The 17,513-nt window shown below is 40.9% G+C and overlaps 1 protein-coding gene across 2 annotated transcripts in view; it reads left to right on the forward strand.

Annotated features, from left to right (window-relative positions):
- The window catches only part of smarce1 (SWI/SNF related, matrix associated, actin dependent regulator of chromatin, subfamily e, member 1), a 61,283-nt gene that overhangs the window by 1,890 nt on the left and 41,880 nt on the right, over positions 1-17,513 (forward strand). For both annotated transcript variants that reach the window (XM_048614364.1, XM_048614363.1), the window contains exons 2-3: positions 3,027-3,058; positions 5,621-5,664. In XM_048614364.1, coding sequence (XP_048470321.1) covers positions 3,052-3,058; positions 5,621-5,664 — 51 coding nt within the window. In that variant the 5' untranslated portion in view covers positions 3,027-3,051. The remainder of the gene's footprint in view (positions 1-3,026; positions 3,059-5,620; positions 5,665-17,513) is intronic.

Below are 17,513 nucleotides of genomic sequence, written 5' to 3' on the forward strand. Positions count from 1 at the left end.
AGGCCTAGACCCGAAACGTCAGCTTTCCTGCTCCTCTGATGCTGCTTGGCCTGCTGTGTTCATCCAGCTCTACACTTTGTTTTATAGCCAATCAGGTTTTTTTTTGCTATGCAGTCACTGCTGTTACGTCAGTAGTATGGTGGCCAATTTGTACATGGCAAATTCCACAAACAGCAGTGTGATAATAGCCAGATTATCAATTTTTGTTGTGTTGGTTAAGGGATACACATTGGTCAGGAAATTGGGAATAACAGGGAAAAGTTGGGATTATAGAATCAATAGATGCGAAGCTGGAAAAAGACAGCACGCTGAGGAGGAGGAATGTCAAAGTTTTGGGTCCAAATCTTATAACCTGGTGTCTCCTGACTTCTGACATTGTCCACCCCAATCCAATACTGACACCTTCACATCATCAGAATAGTACCCTGGGAGATTTTTGGAGCAACACTCCAAAAACTTGTGATTTCAAATAAACCTGTTAGATTCGGAGTGGCATGGTGGCTCAGTGGTTAGCACTGCTGCCTAATAGCACCAGGGACCCGGGTTCAATTCCACCCTTGGGTGACTGTCTATGTGGAGTATAGAATCCCTACAGTGTGGAAACTGGCCCTTTGGCCCAACAAGTCCACACTGACCCTTGGTGCATCCCACCCAGACCCATCCCCTTATAACCCACCTAAGCTACACATCCCTGAACCCAATGGACAATTTAACATGGCCAATCCACCTAGCTTGCACATCTTTGGACTGTGGGAGGAAACCGGAGCATCCGGAGGAAACCCACGCAGACACGGGGAGAATGTGCAAACTCCGCACAGACAGTTGCCCGAGGTTGGAATTGAACCTGGGTCCCTGGTGCTGTGAGGCAGCAGTGCTAACCACTGAGCCTGGAGTTTGCACATTCTCCCCGTTTCTGTGTGGGTTTCCTCCGGGTGCTCCGGTTTCCTCCCACAGTCCAAAGATGTGCAGGTTAGGTGGATTGGCCATGTTAAATTGCCCGTAGTGTTCAGGGATGTGTAGCTTAGGTGGGTTTTAGGGGGATGGGTCTGGGTGGGATGCTTTGTGGTTCGGTGTGGACTTGTTGGGACGAAGGGCCTGTTTCCACACTGTAGGGATTCTATGATTCGATGATTATAACCTGGTGTCGCCTGACCTTGTCTACCTCAGTCCAACGCCAGCACCTCCACATCCTCAGAATAGTGCCATGGGAGATTTTACATTCACCTGGGAGAATAGATGAAGTCTTCGTTTAATGTTTCATTGGAAGGTACCTTTGTTGTTGTAGTACTCCTCAGTTAACCTTGCAGAAATCTCAGTAGTGGGATTTGAACACAGAATCTTCTTGCCCATAGGGGAAGGTATTACCCGTTGAGCCATGGCTAATGTGTGGTGTCTATTGGTATTGTTGTGGCTTTCTCAGCTTGAGGCAGTGTGTAGTGCAGGCATAGCAATTTCCCAAATGTCTTTGCTGTTAAGGCAGAAGATTTTAAATGAAAATGCAGGCATTCTCCCTAATTTCTTGCTGAAAAAACATTAAAACTGATGAAAAACATGGCTATTTTCTGTCAAACGTTCGTGTTTTTCCCTTTGTTCCGTTCTCATGGCACTGTAACTTGTTGTCAAAGTTGAGGTGCTTTTCTCTCCCCGACCATTTTTGCACTCTATCTATGTTTCTGTCTGTCTCTCTATCTCTCTCTCATATGTCCTTGCTTCAGTGGCTGACTGCAAGTCTTGGCCTAGATCCTTGGATGCCTGGATTGGGATATGACTCATGACTTTGGAGTACGCACTGAGTGTTGCTGAACGAAAAGACATGATCTTGAAAGTTTCCATCTTAGACTTGGTCAGTTCAGATGTAAGAATATTCCCAAATTTCAAAGGGAACAATGTTTCTCATGCGGTATAAACAGAGTGCTGATTGGTTCACAGGTAGACTGACTGATCAAGGCAATGCCATAAGAAGTACACCAGGGAACAGTGTCCCCCAGAACTCTTGTTTAATTGAATAGGTGCAGTGTCTGTACAAGTTAATGTTGCTTGCAGGGAATCAAATATATATGCAGCTTCCAGCAAGTGTAAGTGAACCACATTGTGAGTTGCAGTGATAATCTTAAATTGGTTGTTAGTGTAATTCTTTTCACACTGAGGATTGTACAGTAAATATTGCTCCTTTTGAAGTATCACGTTGATGTTGGAAACTATATTGAGTTTTGCAAGCACAGGGCGGTCAGTACTGCATCTGTTGTTTCCTGCTGAAGGAATATGCCATTTTGCGTAACACTGTGGTACTCTAACTTTCCATGATAATTTGAGGTAGAGTAGGCAGTTTTCAGGACTAAAAGTAACAGTCTTAGGCTCATTTATGATTTTGGAGATTTTTAACATACAGTGGAGAATGACCATTAGTTGGGCTTAAAATGGGACTCTAATGTTTGCTAGAAGCCATGTATATTTCTGCGCAGGCGTTGGTCCTCTGCAGGCAAAGATATTTGCCTAGGCATTGCACATTTTTTAAATTAAATCAAAAACTTTCAGGTCTCTGGCCCATTTCCCATGACACATCTTGACCAATCAGAATGGACTTGCCTTACTTGAATTTAAGCAAAACTTTGGGGTAACTGCTCACTGATGAGTTCTCAATGAAAATGCCTCAGCCAGAGTACATTTGCCAAACAAACAGCACCCTGTTCCACTTGCAGTATAAATTGTAAATAAATCCCTTTGGGATTTGATATTCTGACCTATGAGTGCGTGATGAAAAGCTTCATCAGCATGTCTTGTTTTAGTAATACTCCTGACTTTTTGGCTAACCCTTTGAGTCAGGTTGAGTGTAATTCCCTGTAAAAATGTCCTTCCAAGTTATGATGCATTTTGAGCTCTGAGACCTTGTTATTCATTCCGAGTCTATGCTGGTCATCGAAGGCCTTCTATAAATGCGAGCCTTTCTTCATCTAAGAAATAAATGGACTAAGCATGCAGTTTCTGAAAGATTTTGCTTTACTAATGTGTTTTTCCTTCTATTTCAGATTCTAAGAGGCTGGTGGCATCATCATGTCAAGTAAGCAAAACAATTCTGATTTTGCATTTGTTTTTGAATGAAAGTGCAAATGTTGGCTATAACATTTAGAAAATATAGAATTTGTCAAAGTGACTTGGAGCTTTATTTACTTTGGGTGGTAGAAAGTTTTGTGAAGAGCTGGTTCAGGACTGTTCTTTCCTCCACCTGCACTCTTGCAATCTAGTTTATATTGAAGTTGATCCTGTGATTGTTACTGTGGTAATCTTGATTAATTTTATAAAACAAAATCTTTTCCTTCACTATGAAAACAATTTTTCACCCCTTGTTTTCTCACTGTGGATCCAGGACTTATTGTCAGTGTTTTAATTAAATCGTAGTCCTCCACACTCACCTGTTTTTCATAGTGACTGCTACATTTACTGATTGGCAGAAATACTAGAAGCCTGATTGGTTTGATTGCCCACTAAATGCACTACAATGTACGTAAGCTGTGTTCTGCACCTAAATGATCCATATTCTTTTACAAACCACAAGAGCACATGCTGCAGTCAATACAAACCTGCTGGATCTGCTAATGACAGATCAGCTACTTGTGATTGGGTATGCTGTTTCAGCACAGTGCAACATTTCTTTAGAGTTTTTGTCATTTGTCGTTCAAATCCACTTTCTTGGGAAGTTCCTCTTTACATGTCTTGCATTTTTAACCTGATGTTTTGTGCACATTACTGACTTTAACAATGTTATGAATTTTACTTCTAGTAATTACCCTTTTCAATGTAGTTTAATATGATTAGAGGGCTGAAGACAAACGAGGACTGGGAAGGTTTTTTGTTCTCTGGCCTATAAGTACCAGCAACAAATATAACCATTTGCTGCCCTACTTGAAACCAGTTAACTGAAAGTCCCACTGCTTTGGACACTGGATCATCCTATTGTGAATGGCTCTGTTCCATATTGTGTAATTTAGTTTTCAACCATGAGCTACCAAGCGTTGTATTTTTTGCTATAATTTAAACACAGACTTTTTGTTGAATAGTTCTTCAGATTTAAAAGAAAGTCATTTGTTGAATACCAAGTGTTGTCAGTCTTACAATCGCAATTATTTAATCATTTGTCATTGTTAACTCTGTTTAGATTAGTCTCTAATTGCTCATTGTTTCTGTAGGCAATCTGTATCCATTTTGGTGGCATATTGTTGTAGTTGTTTGTTCTGGTGGTTGAAGGGGGAAAGCAGGAAGTAATAATTGGAGCATGTATGTAATTACATGCAGAAGTGCTCCAGTGCAGGGAAGATGTGTATGTGAATATTTATACTTGCAATATGTTTCAATATTCCAAAATGTATGATTTTAATTTTGTTAGATAAACTGATGTTTCACAAACAAATACACAAGACCAATTCAAAATCAAATATTTTTGGTTTTGGATGCAATGTTAAACTGTCTCAGGTGGTTGTAAAAAGAAAATCCCCATGGCATTAGTATAGATAAAAACAGGGAAGTTCTTCTTAGTTGACATTTATTCTTCAACTAAGATCACTTGATGGAATGTCTGCCTGTCATCACATTGCCTTTTGTGGGATTCTGATCTATGCAGGTTAACTAAGATTTCCTACACTATGACAGTGACTACACTTCTTAAGGCATGCTGAAGCACTGTAGAGTCAAAGGTCCTAAAACCTGCTATAGAAACGTAATTCTGTATTTTCTTTCACTATTTTCTAATAAGGCAGATCATTATAATTCTCTATACAGCAAAGATTTCTCCTCCTGTCTCCAAATACAATTTCTTTCTAATTTTTTTCATTTCAATTAATCCATTTACTTTGTGTTGCTTTGCGGCTTTAAATCTTTAAGATTGAAACGGAAACTCTTTCATCACAGTCCGAGCTCCCAATGCTGATTTTAAACTCATCTATTCTGCTGGCTTCTCTCCGTCGCAGTATTCTATTGTTGTGTCTATAGTTCCAAATTGGAAGTTAGGAGGAAAATATGCTACTTAAGTGTCACAGATATGGATTGGGATGGAGCTATATCTGGTAGAAATACACTAGTATGCAGCTGCTGCTTGACCCAGCATGTGAGGGAGGGAAAAAAAGGTCTCAGGAGTTTGTGGCACCACCAGTACACAGCCTGTTGCTGACAGCTCTTTGCCAATGGCACTGCTTAACCGTGTATTGCCAGGTGTGTAAGGTCTCTTCAGGTTGCTTGTCCTCCTCTTTGGAAAGTTTGTTTCTGCCTATATGAATCGTCTCCTGAAGTGATAGCTCAGACCAGGAATTCTCCCTGCGTAGCCAAGCTTAAATAAATAAAGAGGGAATTCTTCCAATATGAAGTTTTGTTGGAGTTCTGGAAATCCCTTCAGAAACTCTACCCCTTATTGAATGAATTACACTGGAAGCATGGGCACTTGGTTGAGATACTAAAATGTACCAATAGAATTTTTTTTGGTAGCAGGTACTGCCTTCACGGAGGTTAGTTAAAGATTTAAGACATCTCGCGAGACAGAATAGTAATAGTTAGGATTTTCCTATTGATGTGACTGATGTGATGTGCCCGTAAAACAAAATTAAACATATTTTATTACTTTCTTCTGTTACAGAAAGGCCATCTTATGCACCACCCCCTGCTCCTGCTCCCACCACTGTAAGTCTATGTTTTTGTTTTTAATTAAAAACACAATCTTATTTTGAATGACTATTATAGAAATTTTAACTTGTTTACACAACTGATTCTTGAATCATGAAATGTGGTGCTGGCTTGTACTGGTGGGTCAAAATTTTATCCAGACCTTGGCCAGAACCTGACACAAGTGTTGTCATTGCAAATGGTTTAACCTTTTCTGTACAAAAGGTCGGAATTGATGCATGACATAATGTCATGTCTATTATACAATGGTCTCTAGAAGAGTGTCTTGGTTGTGGAATGAGAGAAAGTGTAAGATTGGGTACTTGGGAAGTTTTGCTGTATCAATATTCTTTTATAGTTAAGCAGATAAAATACTAATGTTGCAAAATAAATTAATGTGCAAGTATATTTAAAGACTGTCAAAGAAGAAAGATGCATTAGTAGATTGTATAACTTCAAGACTTTGTGAGACAGCACTAGTGACTGTCATTTTGCAGTCTGTTTGTGACTTGGCAGAATGTTTTGTTGTGATAATATGTACAGTTATTTTTCTAATTAAATGAGAGATTTTTATATAATCTTAACTGAGGGAGTTGGGGAACTACCCTGATTATGTGTGGGTTGGTAGCTAGAGGGGTGTAGATTATGTATAGATGGTTATGTAATCTATGGAGATTGATAAGTAAAAGATTTTTACTTTGAAGTGTTGCAGAAACAGCTGATACTAGATATTAGATTTGACCAATAATTTAAACAAAATTATAAGACAAAAAGGAGCTGAATTAGGCCAGTCGTCCATAAAAAACTGCTCTGCCAGTTGATTATGGCTGATATGTTTCTCAACCCCATTCTTCTACCTTCGCCATGTAACCTTTGATCCCCTTACTCATGAAGAGCCTATTTATCTCTGGCTTAAATGCACTCAGTGACCTGACCTCCACAGACTTCAGCATCAATGAGTTTCACTGATTCACCACCCTCTGGCTGAAGAAATTCCTCCTCATGTCAGTTTTAAAGGACTGCATAGGAGGCTGCTAAATAAGATAAGAGGTCATGGTGCTAGGAGCAAGGTACAGGCATGGTTAGTGGATTGGCTGACTGGTGAGTCACCTCTGAGAAGATGCCCTCGGTTACTAGTGTCTCCTACTACTCAACGCCCACTCTATCCAGGTCTGTCAGTTTTCTATAAGTTTCTCTGAGTACCCCCTCCTTATCCTTCTAAACTCCCATCGACTGCAGACTCGGAGTCCTCAACAGCTCCTCATATGACAAGCTCTTTATTCCTGGGATCATTCTTGTGAACCTCTTCTGGACCTTCTTCCAGACCAGCTCATCCTTTCTTAAATAGAGTCCTAAACTGCTCGAGATATGCCAAATGTGGTCTGACCAGAGCCTTGTACAGCTTCAGCAGTAAATCACTGCTGTTGTATTCTAGCCCCATTGAAAGAAATGCTAATATTGCATATGCCTTTCTAACTGCCAACAAATCCTGCATGTTAACCTTAAGAGAATCCTGAATTAGCACTCCCAAGTCCACTTGCGCTTCAGAGTTTCAAAGCCTTTCCCCGTTTAGAAAATAGTCTGTGCTTCTATTCTTCCTACAAAATTGCACAACCTCACATTTTGCCACATTGATTTCTGTCTGTCATTTCTTTGCCTGTTCAAGTCCTTCTGCAGCCTCTTTGCCTCCTGTCGTCTACCTGTCATCTGTAAACTTAGCAACAATGCCCTCAGTTCCTTCATCAAGGTCATTAATTGTATAACATGAATAGTTATAGTTCCAACACTGATCCCTACTGATCTCCACTAATTACTGGCTATTGTCCTGAAAAAGAACCCTATGTCCCTGCTCTCTGCCTTCTGCCAGTCAGCCAATCCACTATCCATGCCTGTACCTTGCTCCTAGCACCATGACCTCTTATCTTATTTAGCAGCCTCCTATGCAGTACGTTGTCAAAGGGATTCTGAAATGGAAGTAGTATTTTCTGTTAAATGATGTGACTTATAACATTAGCCATACCTGAAGAAGAGAATGATAGAATCCTGTTTCCACTATTTATTCTTAAAGTTGTCAGAGGTGTTCTAAAAGCACTAGCTTAGACAAATCATCATGTAATGACAGAAAATCCACTATCCATTAGAGCCAGCTTGAAGACTTTGCAAGTGTTAACAACATTAGATGAATGTATATTGACGGCTAAGGCTGGCTGTTGGTTAATCTGACCTTTGAGCCTATGGTTCTTTGGATATTTCAACATTGTCATGATGTTTCAGTTTTGCAGCTGCTGAACGGCTTTTTGAAGTGTTAGAGTCTTGACCACTATGATTTGAGTGTGGCTGTATTTAGAAAGGGGAAAAGTTTCAGTTTAAATATTATTTTGCTTGGCTTTTATATATTTGACATTTGCAATGAATGACGTTCCATTCTTGCCTTCATTTTACTCGTGCAGTGATCCAACCCTGAAAGTAATTTCATGCATGGAATATTTGGGATTTAAATTTTAGAGAGTTGCAGTTTTGTTTTGTTTTTGGTTTGAAGCCCTTGAACTTAAAAGTTGATAGGTAAATGTTAATCTTGTGCAGTGATGTAGAACAGAGGATATTAGATTGGCTACTCATTGTACTTGGCGATTGATACTTCTGTTCCTCTGCACTTAGTGGAATTAAATGTCAGATGTTGTAGTCAGTCAGATATCCTCCATTTTGTGTCACCCTCCTATCTTCACTTTCTGAGATAAATTTCTATCTCTGTGTATATTGACGTCTGGAATGAGATGGTACTCTTTTCTGTTTCTTGACCAAAATGTGATGGACAACCTGCTTCCAGACTAATGTAAATATGGAACTGGAATTAGTCTGTTAAAGTTATTGATCGGGTGATTTGGTACCACCTCCTGCTGAATTTGCTGTCAAGAGCTGGTGATATGCGTATATGCTTATTATAAATAATTATGAGCACATTTAAAATCTGGTTCTCCAGCTACACTATGGTTGTAGGTTTTGGCAGGCATTTCAGGATGGATACTAGACTATTGCTTTTCATATTTCAAGATTGATGGGTTTTCTTGAGTATTAAATGATTTTGGAAAAGTTTTGTCACAGGAAAATAAGGTGCCATGCTAAAATATGAAATTTGGTCCATCTGTGATCTTTAAGTTGCTGAGCACTCTGTAGAGATTTTAAAAATGTAAATGCTGGAAATCCACTGCTGTTTCATTTGGAAATACAGAAAGCACAGTAAGTTTGTTTCGAGTGGGAACATCATCAAAAATGTTCTGATACGAACATGTAAACAGTACTTTTCTTTCAGATGCTGATGAGCCCGTATATTTCTAACATTGTCAGTTATTACTGTTTCTTTCTCAAAATAAGCTGTGGACCCTATATGGTGAGTCATAATATGAGTCTTCTTTCCCACTCGGCAATATTATTTGACTTATTGTTTCTGGTTCCTACACATCAGTTTTGTGGCTGAGGTGATTGGTCTGTTAGAGATCTTCCATTGTGGTATAAGAGATAACAAGGTGTAGAGCTGGATGAACACAGCAGGCCAAGCAGCATCAGAGGAGCAGGAAAGCTGACGTTTCGGGCCTAGACCCTCCTTCAGAAATGGGGGAGGGGAATGGGGTTCTGAAATAAATAGGGAGAGAGGGGGAGGCGGATAGAAGATGGATAGAGGGGAAGATAGGTGGAGAGGAGACAGACAGGTCAAAGAGCCAGTAAAGGTGAGTGTAGGTGGGGAGTTAGGGAGGGGATAGGTCAGTCCAGGGAGGATGGACAGGTCAAGGGGGCAGGATGAGGCTAGTAGGTAGGAGATGGGGGTGGGGCTTGAGGTGGGAAGAGGGTTGGGTGGGAAGAAGGACAGGTTAGGGAGGCAGGGACAAGCTGGGCTGGTTTTGATATGCGGTAGGGGGAGGGGCGATTTTGAAGCTTGTGAAGTCCACATTGATGCCGTTGGGCTGCAGGGTTCCCATGCAGAATATGAGGTGCTGTTCCTGCAACCTTCGGGTGGCATCGTTGTGGCACTGCAGGAGGCCCAGGATGGACATGTCGTCTGAGGAATGGGAGGGGGAGTTGAAATGGTTCGCGACTGGGAGGTGCAGTTGTTTAGTGGGAACTGAGCGTAGGTGTTCCACAAAGCAGTCCCCAAGCCTCCGCTTGGTTTCCCCGCTGTAGTGGATGCCACAACGGGAACAGTGGATACAGTATACCACATTAGCAGATGTGCAGGTGAACATCTGCTTGATGTGGAAAATCTTCTTGGGGCCTGGGATGGGATGAGGGGGAAGTGTAGGGGCAGGTGTAGCATTCCTGCAGTTGCAGGGAAAAGTGCCGGGTGTGGTGGGGCTGGAGGGGAGCGTGGAGCGGACAAGGGAGTCCCGGAGAGAGTGGTCCCTCTGGAAAGCAGATAAGGGTGGGGAGGGAAAAATGTCTTTGGTGGTGGGGTCAGATTGCAGATGGCGGAAGTGTTGGAGGATGATGCGTTGGATTCGGAGGTTGGTGTGGTGGTACGTGTGGACAAGGGGGATTCTGTTTTGGTTGTTATTGCAGGGAGGGGATGTGAGGGATGAGTTGCGGGAAATGTTTTTTTTGAAGATGACGAAGCTGATACACCTTCTGTCATAATCTCTGTTTACCCTGACCAAGGTCCTATAGCAACGTTCCAAAAACAGAAATTTCTGGAAAAGCTCAGCAGGTCTGGCAGCATCTGGGGAGAGAAATCAGAGTACATGTTTCGGGTCCAGTGACCTGTCCTCTGAACTGTAGCGGAGTTGTTCTCCATGTGGAATCGAGTGTGCCAGTCTCCATGCTGCTACTGTGTGTCATGATACAGTGATCACAGTGGGTGCATGTTGTGCAGAGATGGATACTTTTTCTCCTGGATGCCGTGTAAAGAGTCCACATTAAAACCTATTGTCAGAATTCATCAGGCAAACAGTTTGAGGGAGGGAGAGAGAGTGACAGCTGAAATATAAATGCAATACCCCTGCTGTTATTAAGAATACTTTGTTATACAAATTATGGCCATGTAACTATTAAAAAAAAAATGTGATTCAAGTTTAGTTACACAAGAGAAATTATGCCCTGTCATTTTTATTTCAATAGGCCCTGCACTTAACAGAATTAAAGTTTCCAACAGGTGTTACAAGAGAATAGGCTACATGTGGAAATATGAGTAACAAACAGCTTATAGTTACACCGTGCTCTGGCTATTTATATATAAAATGTGGAGTGAAAGAGGGAAGGTTTAATCCTGAGGGGTTATTGCCCTGTTTGTGACTATATTATAGCCTTGATTTTCTGATTTTTGTGTTTGCGTATCATGGACTGTAACCCATTTAAAATGAGATGTTCACTATCGATGTTAACATTACATCAATTGGAAAACTTAGGACTAGTTGTCTCTTTGCTTGCACTTGCTTATTATTTACCTTCTCAGTCTCGTTTAATTGACTACGAGCACTTTGCTTCTAAGTGAGTGTTTTGATAGGGAAGAATATTCTGGGCAGCACTTTATTCTTTAAAAATCAAGTAACCAAAAAGCTCAGTCTTTTAGTTTTCTGAAATCCAGCTCACTGAAGCATGACCCACCAGACAGTGATATGTGAAGAGATTTAAGAAGATAACTAGCCATCTGCTTACTGAGCTCCCCTTTCAAACACTTTAACTTCAATTACCATCTGACTAGATTTTGACGATTCCAGATACCTTGATGTCTACTACATTTTCTGTTGAGCATTGTTCTTCATATCAAGTTTAAACTGACATTTTCACTTTTTGTACTCTGATTCTTCTTTTGTGCAGTATTTTTGAAACAATATTATAAATTTGCCTGATTTCATAAATTTAATTAATTGGGTGTTTAATTGTATCAAATAGTGGATATTAATTGATGTCTCTTGTGTGCTTGTATATTTGTAGGTTGTTTTCTAATCGACCTGTTCAGAGATGTTATTACATATCTCTGGAGCAGGTGGGACTTGAATTAAGAGCAGGTTCAAGGTTCTTGTGGGCCCTACCTCTGAGCCAGAAGATCCAGGTTCAAGTGCCACCTATCCCAGAGGTGTATTCTAACATATTAGATAGTTTGATTAAAAATAATTTTGGCAGTGGAATGATTGACACAGTTGGAACAATGGTTGATGTGGATCACTTTGGTGTTGACGACATTGGGTTTGGTCTCTGTTCGGCTGGGGTGGACACAGGACCTGTTTTTGCCTTTGGAGTTTCTGGATCAAGCTCCCGTACCTACGTATCTCGTGGCGCAGCAGTGGTGTCTTTATCTCTGGGTCAGAAGATCCAGTCTCGCCTCTTCTGGATGTGTGTAATCAGATGTCTGAATGGATTGATTAAAAATAATTTTCCTTTAGGAGCAGGTTAAGGGTCTTGTGATGTGGTAGCTATGTCCCTACCTCTACCTCTAATGAAAAGTCCAGGTTCAAGTCCCATCTCAGAATGTGATGACTGTAGAGATGTTACAACACATCTCTGAACAGATTGATTATTTTTATATTGGAGCATGTTGAAAGACTTGCAGTGCAAAATTTTGTAAACAAAAGGTTATAAACAATATTCCCTCAATTGTATGTGGCGTGTGGTGTGCACACAGCTGTGCAGCAGTTGGGAATGTGTAGTGTTGGAAATGAACAGACCACGTACAAACAACGCTCCTTTTAAAACACATGCATCAATCTTAGACAGTGTTCGGTACAATGCTTTGAAGTTCGAAGAAACATTGCTTGCTGTATGACTATACAAGGCACGGTGACTCAGTTGTTAGCACTGCCGTCTCACAGTGCCAGGGACCTGGGTTCGCTTCCAGCGTGGGGCAATTGTGTGGAGTTGGCACAATCTTTCCATGTCGACATGGGTTTCCTCTGGGTGCTCTGGTTTCCTCCCATAGTCCAAAGATGTGCAGCTTAGGTGGATGGGTCATGCTAAATTGTAGGATTCTGAGTTTGACTTTGATATCCAGCAGTCTGATGTCTTGTCAGCCTTGCATGTGAAGAATAATCACGAGCGGCATGGATGGGATGAATACCCAAAGTCTTTTTCCTAGAGTGGATGGAGTCCAAAACTAGAGGGCAGAGATTTAAGGTGACAGGGAAAAGATTTGAAAAGGACCTGAGAGGTAACTTTTTCACACACAGGGTGGTATATGTATGGAATGAGCTGCCAGAGGAAGAGGTGGAGGTGGGTATAGGTACAACTTTCAAAAGGCATCTAGATGGGTATATGAATAGGACGGGTTTGGGGGTGTGCAAATAGAACTCGGTCGGATTGGGATGTCTGGTCAGTGTGGATGAGTTGAATTGAAAGGGCTGTTTCTGTGTTGTATGACTCTGACTCTAAGTGCCATTTGTGTGTACCTTTTATGACATCACTTTGCTAGGTCTGACCTGCTAGTAGGACAAAATGTACCTAGAGATGGTGATAGTTGTATCTGGGACATTGTGAGATTTGATTCTGTAAGCATGAATGTGTCAGATTGTGAGATTGCTCTTCCTATAGCGGTGCAAGCCCCCAGATGTTGTTAAGGAAGGCATCTACGGATCATTATTGTTTCTAGTGTCCAGGTTGATGCCAGGCTGCCCTTCTTTCCTTTTTGTTTGACTTTTGTAGTGTTTAGATACAACTGAGTGCCCTTTGGGCTATTTCAGGGCACAGTTAAGAGTTGACTATATTGCAGAATCACATGTAGGCCAGACCATGTAAGCCTGACAGATTTCCTTCCCTGAAGATCATTACTGAACTAGGTGGGTTTTATGACAGTTGACAATGGTTACATGGTCGCCATCAAACTAGCTCTTTGAATTTATTACAAATATAAAATAAAGTCCACCACCTGCAACAGTGGGATTTGAACCAGTATGCCCAGAACATCATCTAGCATCTGTGGTACTTTGCTTTCCCCAGAACATTAGCCTGGCACTGTGGCTTACTAGTCTAGTGACGTTACCACGATGCCACCAGCATAGGTATCAGATGACAATCTTTAACCTTTCAACCACGGTGTTTATAAGAAAGTAAGGTAACTTTTTCTTTGAGGCAAAAATGGATCTTTTGAAACTGCAGAAGTATTACTGAATACAGCAATTGCTACCTAGCTGTGACTACTGTTCACATTGTGCATTGTCAAATTTGGAATTGAATATTAAGTAATGTCTGTAGAAAGTACAACATTGGTTAGTATTAGTGAATATATTTTCTATAATGTAAACATTTGGAATTTGCAAATGATGCTCACTGCAAGCCACCTGCGTTCATAGCAGCTACTTTTGACATATCCAAAGAACAAAGTAATGTGGCATTGCTATTTGCAACTGTTGGTGGGATAGGAATTGAACTTCAGGTTCGTTTTTATGGGGAATGTTAGACTGTGGAACACTTTAAACTTGCAGTGAATATGTCTCATTGTTGAACGCAAAATGACCATGACTGTGAATTGATGGAAGTGAATAACATATTGAGAAGGATTCTGTATGTGTGTATTGAATATTATCTAGATATTTGGAGTAGTTTCTGAGTAATATGCAATGCATTGAAGGTGTACTGCTTTGCCAAATGAATGTGCCTTGGGTTCCAAGCCAATGACATTATTGTGTTAATCATCCTTTGTTTGGGCCTTATGCAAACATATATAAAATAGGAGCAGAAGAAGACCATTCAGCTCCTTGAATCTGAGATAACAAGGTGTAGAGCAGTTCCTACTATCTCAGCTCCTTGAATCTGTTCTGTTATTTAATAAGATCATGGCTGCTCAGTTTGTGTTTCGAATTCAGTTTTCTTATCTACCCATAATAACTTTGATTCTTTATCTAAAGAGGAATGTGTCTACCTGTCTTAAAAATATTTGATTATGCTGGCTTCAGCCCCTTCTGAGGCAGAGAGTTCCAAAATTGCACAGCCCTCAGAGGGAAGAATTCTCATCTCCATCTTCAGTAACCCTTAATTGTAAAATAGTGTCCCGTATTTGTGGACTGAGCCACAAGAGAAAATATCCTTTCCACCTTCTTAAGACTTTTCAATCAAGCCACCTCACTCTTCTAGTGGAAACAGGCCCAGCCTGTTCAACCTTTCCTCATAGGACCAAATTTACACCCCACATTCAAGATATAATCTTACGAATACCCTGTACAACTGAAGTATAACATCCTGACTTGTTATTTCAACTTTCTTTGTAATAAAGGATAGCATCCCATTAAGCTTCTTGAATACGTATTGTACTTGTGTGTTAACTTTTTGTGAATCTAACTAGAACATCTGAATCCCTCTGCACTTGGAATTCCACAGTCATTCACATTAAGTCATACTTTACTTTTTCATTCTTCCTACCTAAGTGAACAACTTTACACTTTCCCACATTATACTTCATCTGCTAGATTTTTGGCTCCTTACTCAACCCTGCCCAAAGCTATCTGCAACCTCCTTGTGTCTTCTTCACAGCATACTTTATCTTGGTGCTTTCTGAAAATTTAACTACTATGCCTTCACTCTGTTCATCTAAGTGATGTAAATTGTAAAAGGTTGAGGCACAAGCACGGAGACCTGCAGGACTCCACTTGTCACATCCTGCCAATTATTCATGCATACTCTTTTCTGCCAACAGCCAATCTTCTATCCAAGCTAATATGTTATCAGGAACAAAAACAAAGTTGCTGAAAAAGCTTAGCAGGTCTGGCAACATCTGTGAAGGTAAAAACAGAGTTAAAGTTTCGGGTCCGGTGACCCTTCCTCAGAACTGATGGTGGCTGGGAAAACATCAGTTATTATGCAGAAAATAGGGTGGGGAGTAAACGATAGGATACAGCCTTAAGAGAGATAAAGACAGTTGGACAGACGAAGGAGTTGATAACGATCAGGCTGGGAGGGTGAATAGTTGTTAATGGGGACTATTAGTGACTAACTACAGGTAGTGTGTAATGGCAGGCTGTGTGGATAACAAGGTATGGTCTGTAGGATATGGGGGAGTTTAGGCCCTAAAATTATCGAACTCAATATTGAGTCCGGAGGGCTGCAGTGTCCCCAAGCGGAAAATAAGGTTTTGTTCTTCCAGCTTGCGTTGAGCTTCACTGGAACACTGCAGCAAGCCAGAGACACAGATGTTGGCCAGGGAACAGAGTAGTGCGTTAAAGTGGCAGGCAACAAGTAGTGCAGGGTCTTTTTTGCAGGCAGAACGTAGATGCTCTGCGTGGCGGTCACCCAGTCTATGCCTTGTTTCCCCAATGTAGAGGAGACCACATTGTGAGCAGCGGATGCAGTAGACTAGATTCTGGGAAGTGCATGTGAAGTGTTGCTTCACCTGGAAGGTATGTTTGGGCCCTTGGATACTGGGGAGGGAGGAGGTAAATGGGCAGGTGTGGCATCTTCGGTTACAGGGGAAAGTGCCATAGGGCTGTGGGGGGACAGTGTTGGGCGTGAAGGAAGTGTGGACCAGGGTGTTCCGGAGGGAATGGTCCCTGCAGAAGGCAGACAAGGGAGGGGAGGGGAATATGTGTCTGGTGGTGGCATCTCGCTAGAGGTGGTGGAAATGGCATCTGATGGTCTTCTGGATGTGGATGCTGGTGGGATGGTAGGTAAGGACAAGGGGAACCCTATGGCTATTGCGGGATAATATGTTATCCCATATACCAGAGCTTTTATTTTCTGCAGTAATCGTTAAAAGACCTCTTATCAAATGCTTTCTGGAAATCTGAGTACAGTATGTCTACAGGATCTTTATTAACTAGAGCACATGTCATTCCTTCAAAGAACTCCAGTAAATTGGTTAAACATGATTTTCATTTGATACCATGCTGACTCTTGCGATTACCTCAAGTTTTCTGGACATAATTACTGATTGGTTCTAGAACTTTCCCCATGACCGATATCAAGCAAACTGGCCCAATAGTTTTCTGTCTTTTTTCCCTCTTTAATAGAGGGGTTATATTTGCTCCTATGTGATGCAACCCTCACTGAGTTAAAACCCCCTTTTTATTTTTTCAACTTTTGGGTTAAGATTTGGTATTGGAAATCTTTACTTACTAACACTCAAAAACCGAGTAGACACCCAATAGGAAACCAAAGTTTGCAATGTGGCCTAAAATAACTGACATTGTTAGGTTGTGTAGTTTTTACAAAATGATTTGGCAGGAGCTTAAGTTATAATGTCTACTTGGGGTTAGTCAATTTGTTTTTTTTGTTTGCTTTTGAAACCTACCACTGATGGAACATTGCTGTGGAAAAATATTATCTTTTGTTAAGAATGTTATTACAATAGCTATTGATTTCTGTAAAGTCTAACTTTAGGATAGATCAGTTCAAAAGATCTGAAGCAAACACCATTTTATGAGAGCTGGGAGCCTTCATAGTTTAACTCTTCAAAAGTCACTGTGGAATGTTTGGTGCACGTCCAAAGTGTGTTCCAACACACTCAACATGACCTTCTCAAAAACCTCTTGCATGTCCTCAGGTCAGTAACTTATGGAGCTGGGGTGGTGCAGCTGTGCATTGTTCCTTGTGGGCAATTACAGAGTCCCATTCCTTTCGTGGAACCCTCACGACGGAGTACACTCTGCCAGTGAAATAGATATTAGATTTGCTACATTATGGTCAATCCAGTCCCTGTAATTTTGTAACAGATATTTTGGAGCATTTGTGAAAGAATTGTTCAGAGCATTTTTATTCTTTTTGTTGTATATCACCTGCATGACTGAAAGCATTTTAAACTGTTTCACCTTTTTATCAGGAATGTTTTAAAAAATGCTTTTCTGGTGTGTGTAAATCACAGTCCTCTCACATAGGTGGTCTTTTTATAAGGAACAGTATTGGCTGAAAAGAAACATTGGTTCTTTATGATGTTTTGTGTTGGGTTTGTCCACATTCGG

The sequence above is a fragment of the Rhincodon typus genome, chromosome 30 (assembly GCF_021869965.1).
Source record: "Rhincodon typus isolate 14 chromosome 30, sRhiTyp1.1, whole genome shotgun sequence".
Classification (NCBI taxonomy): domain Eukaryota; kingdom Metazoa; phylum Chordata; class Chondrichthyes; order Orectolobiformes; family Rhincodontidae; genus Rhincodon; species Rhincodon typus.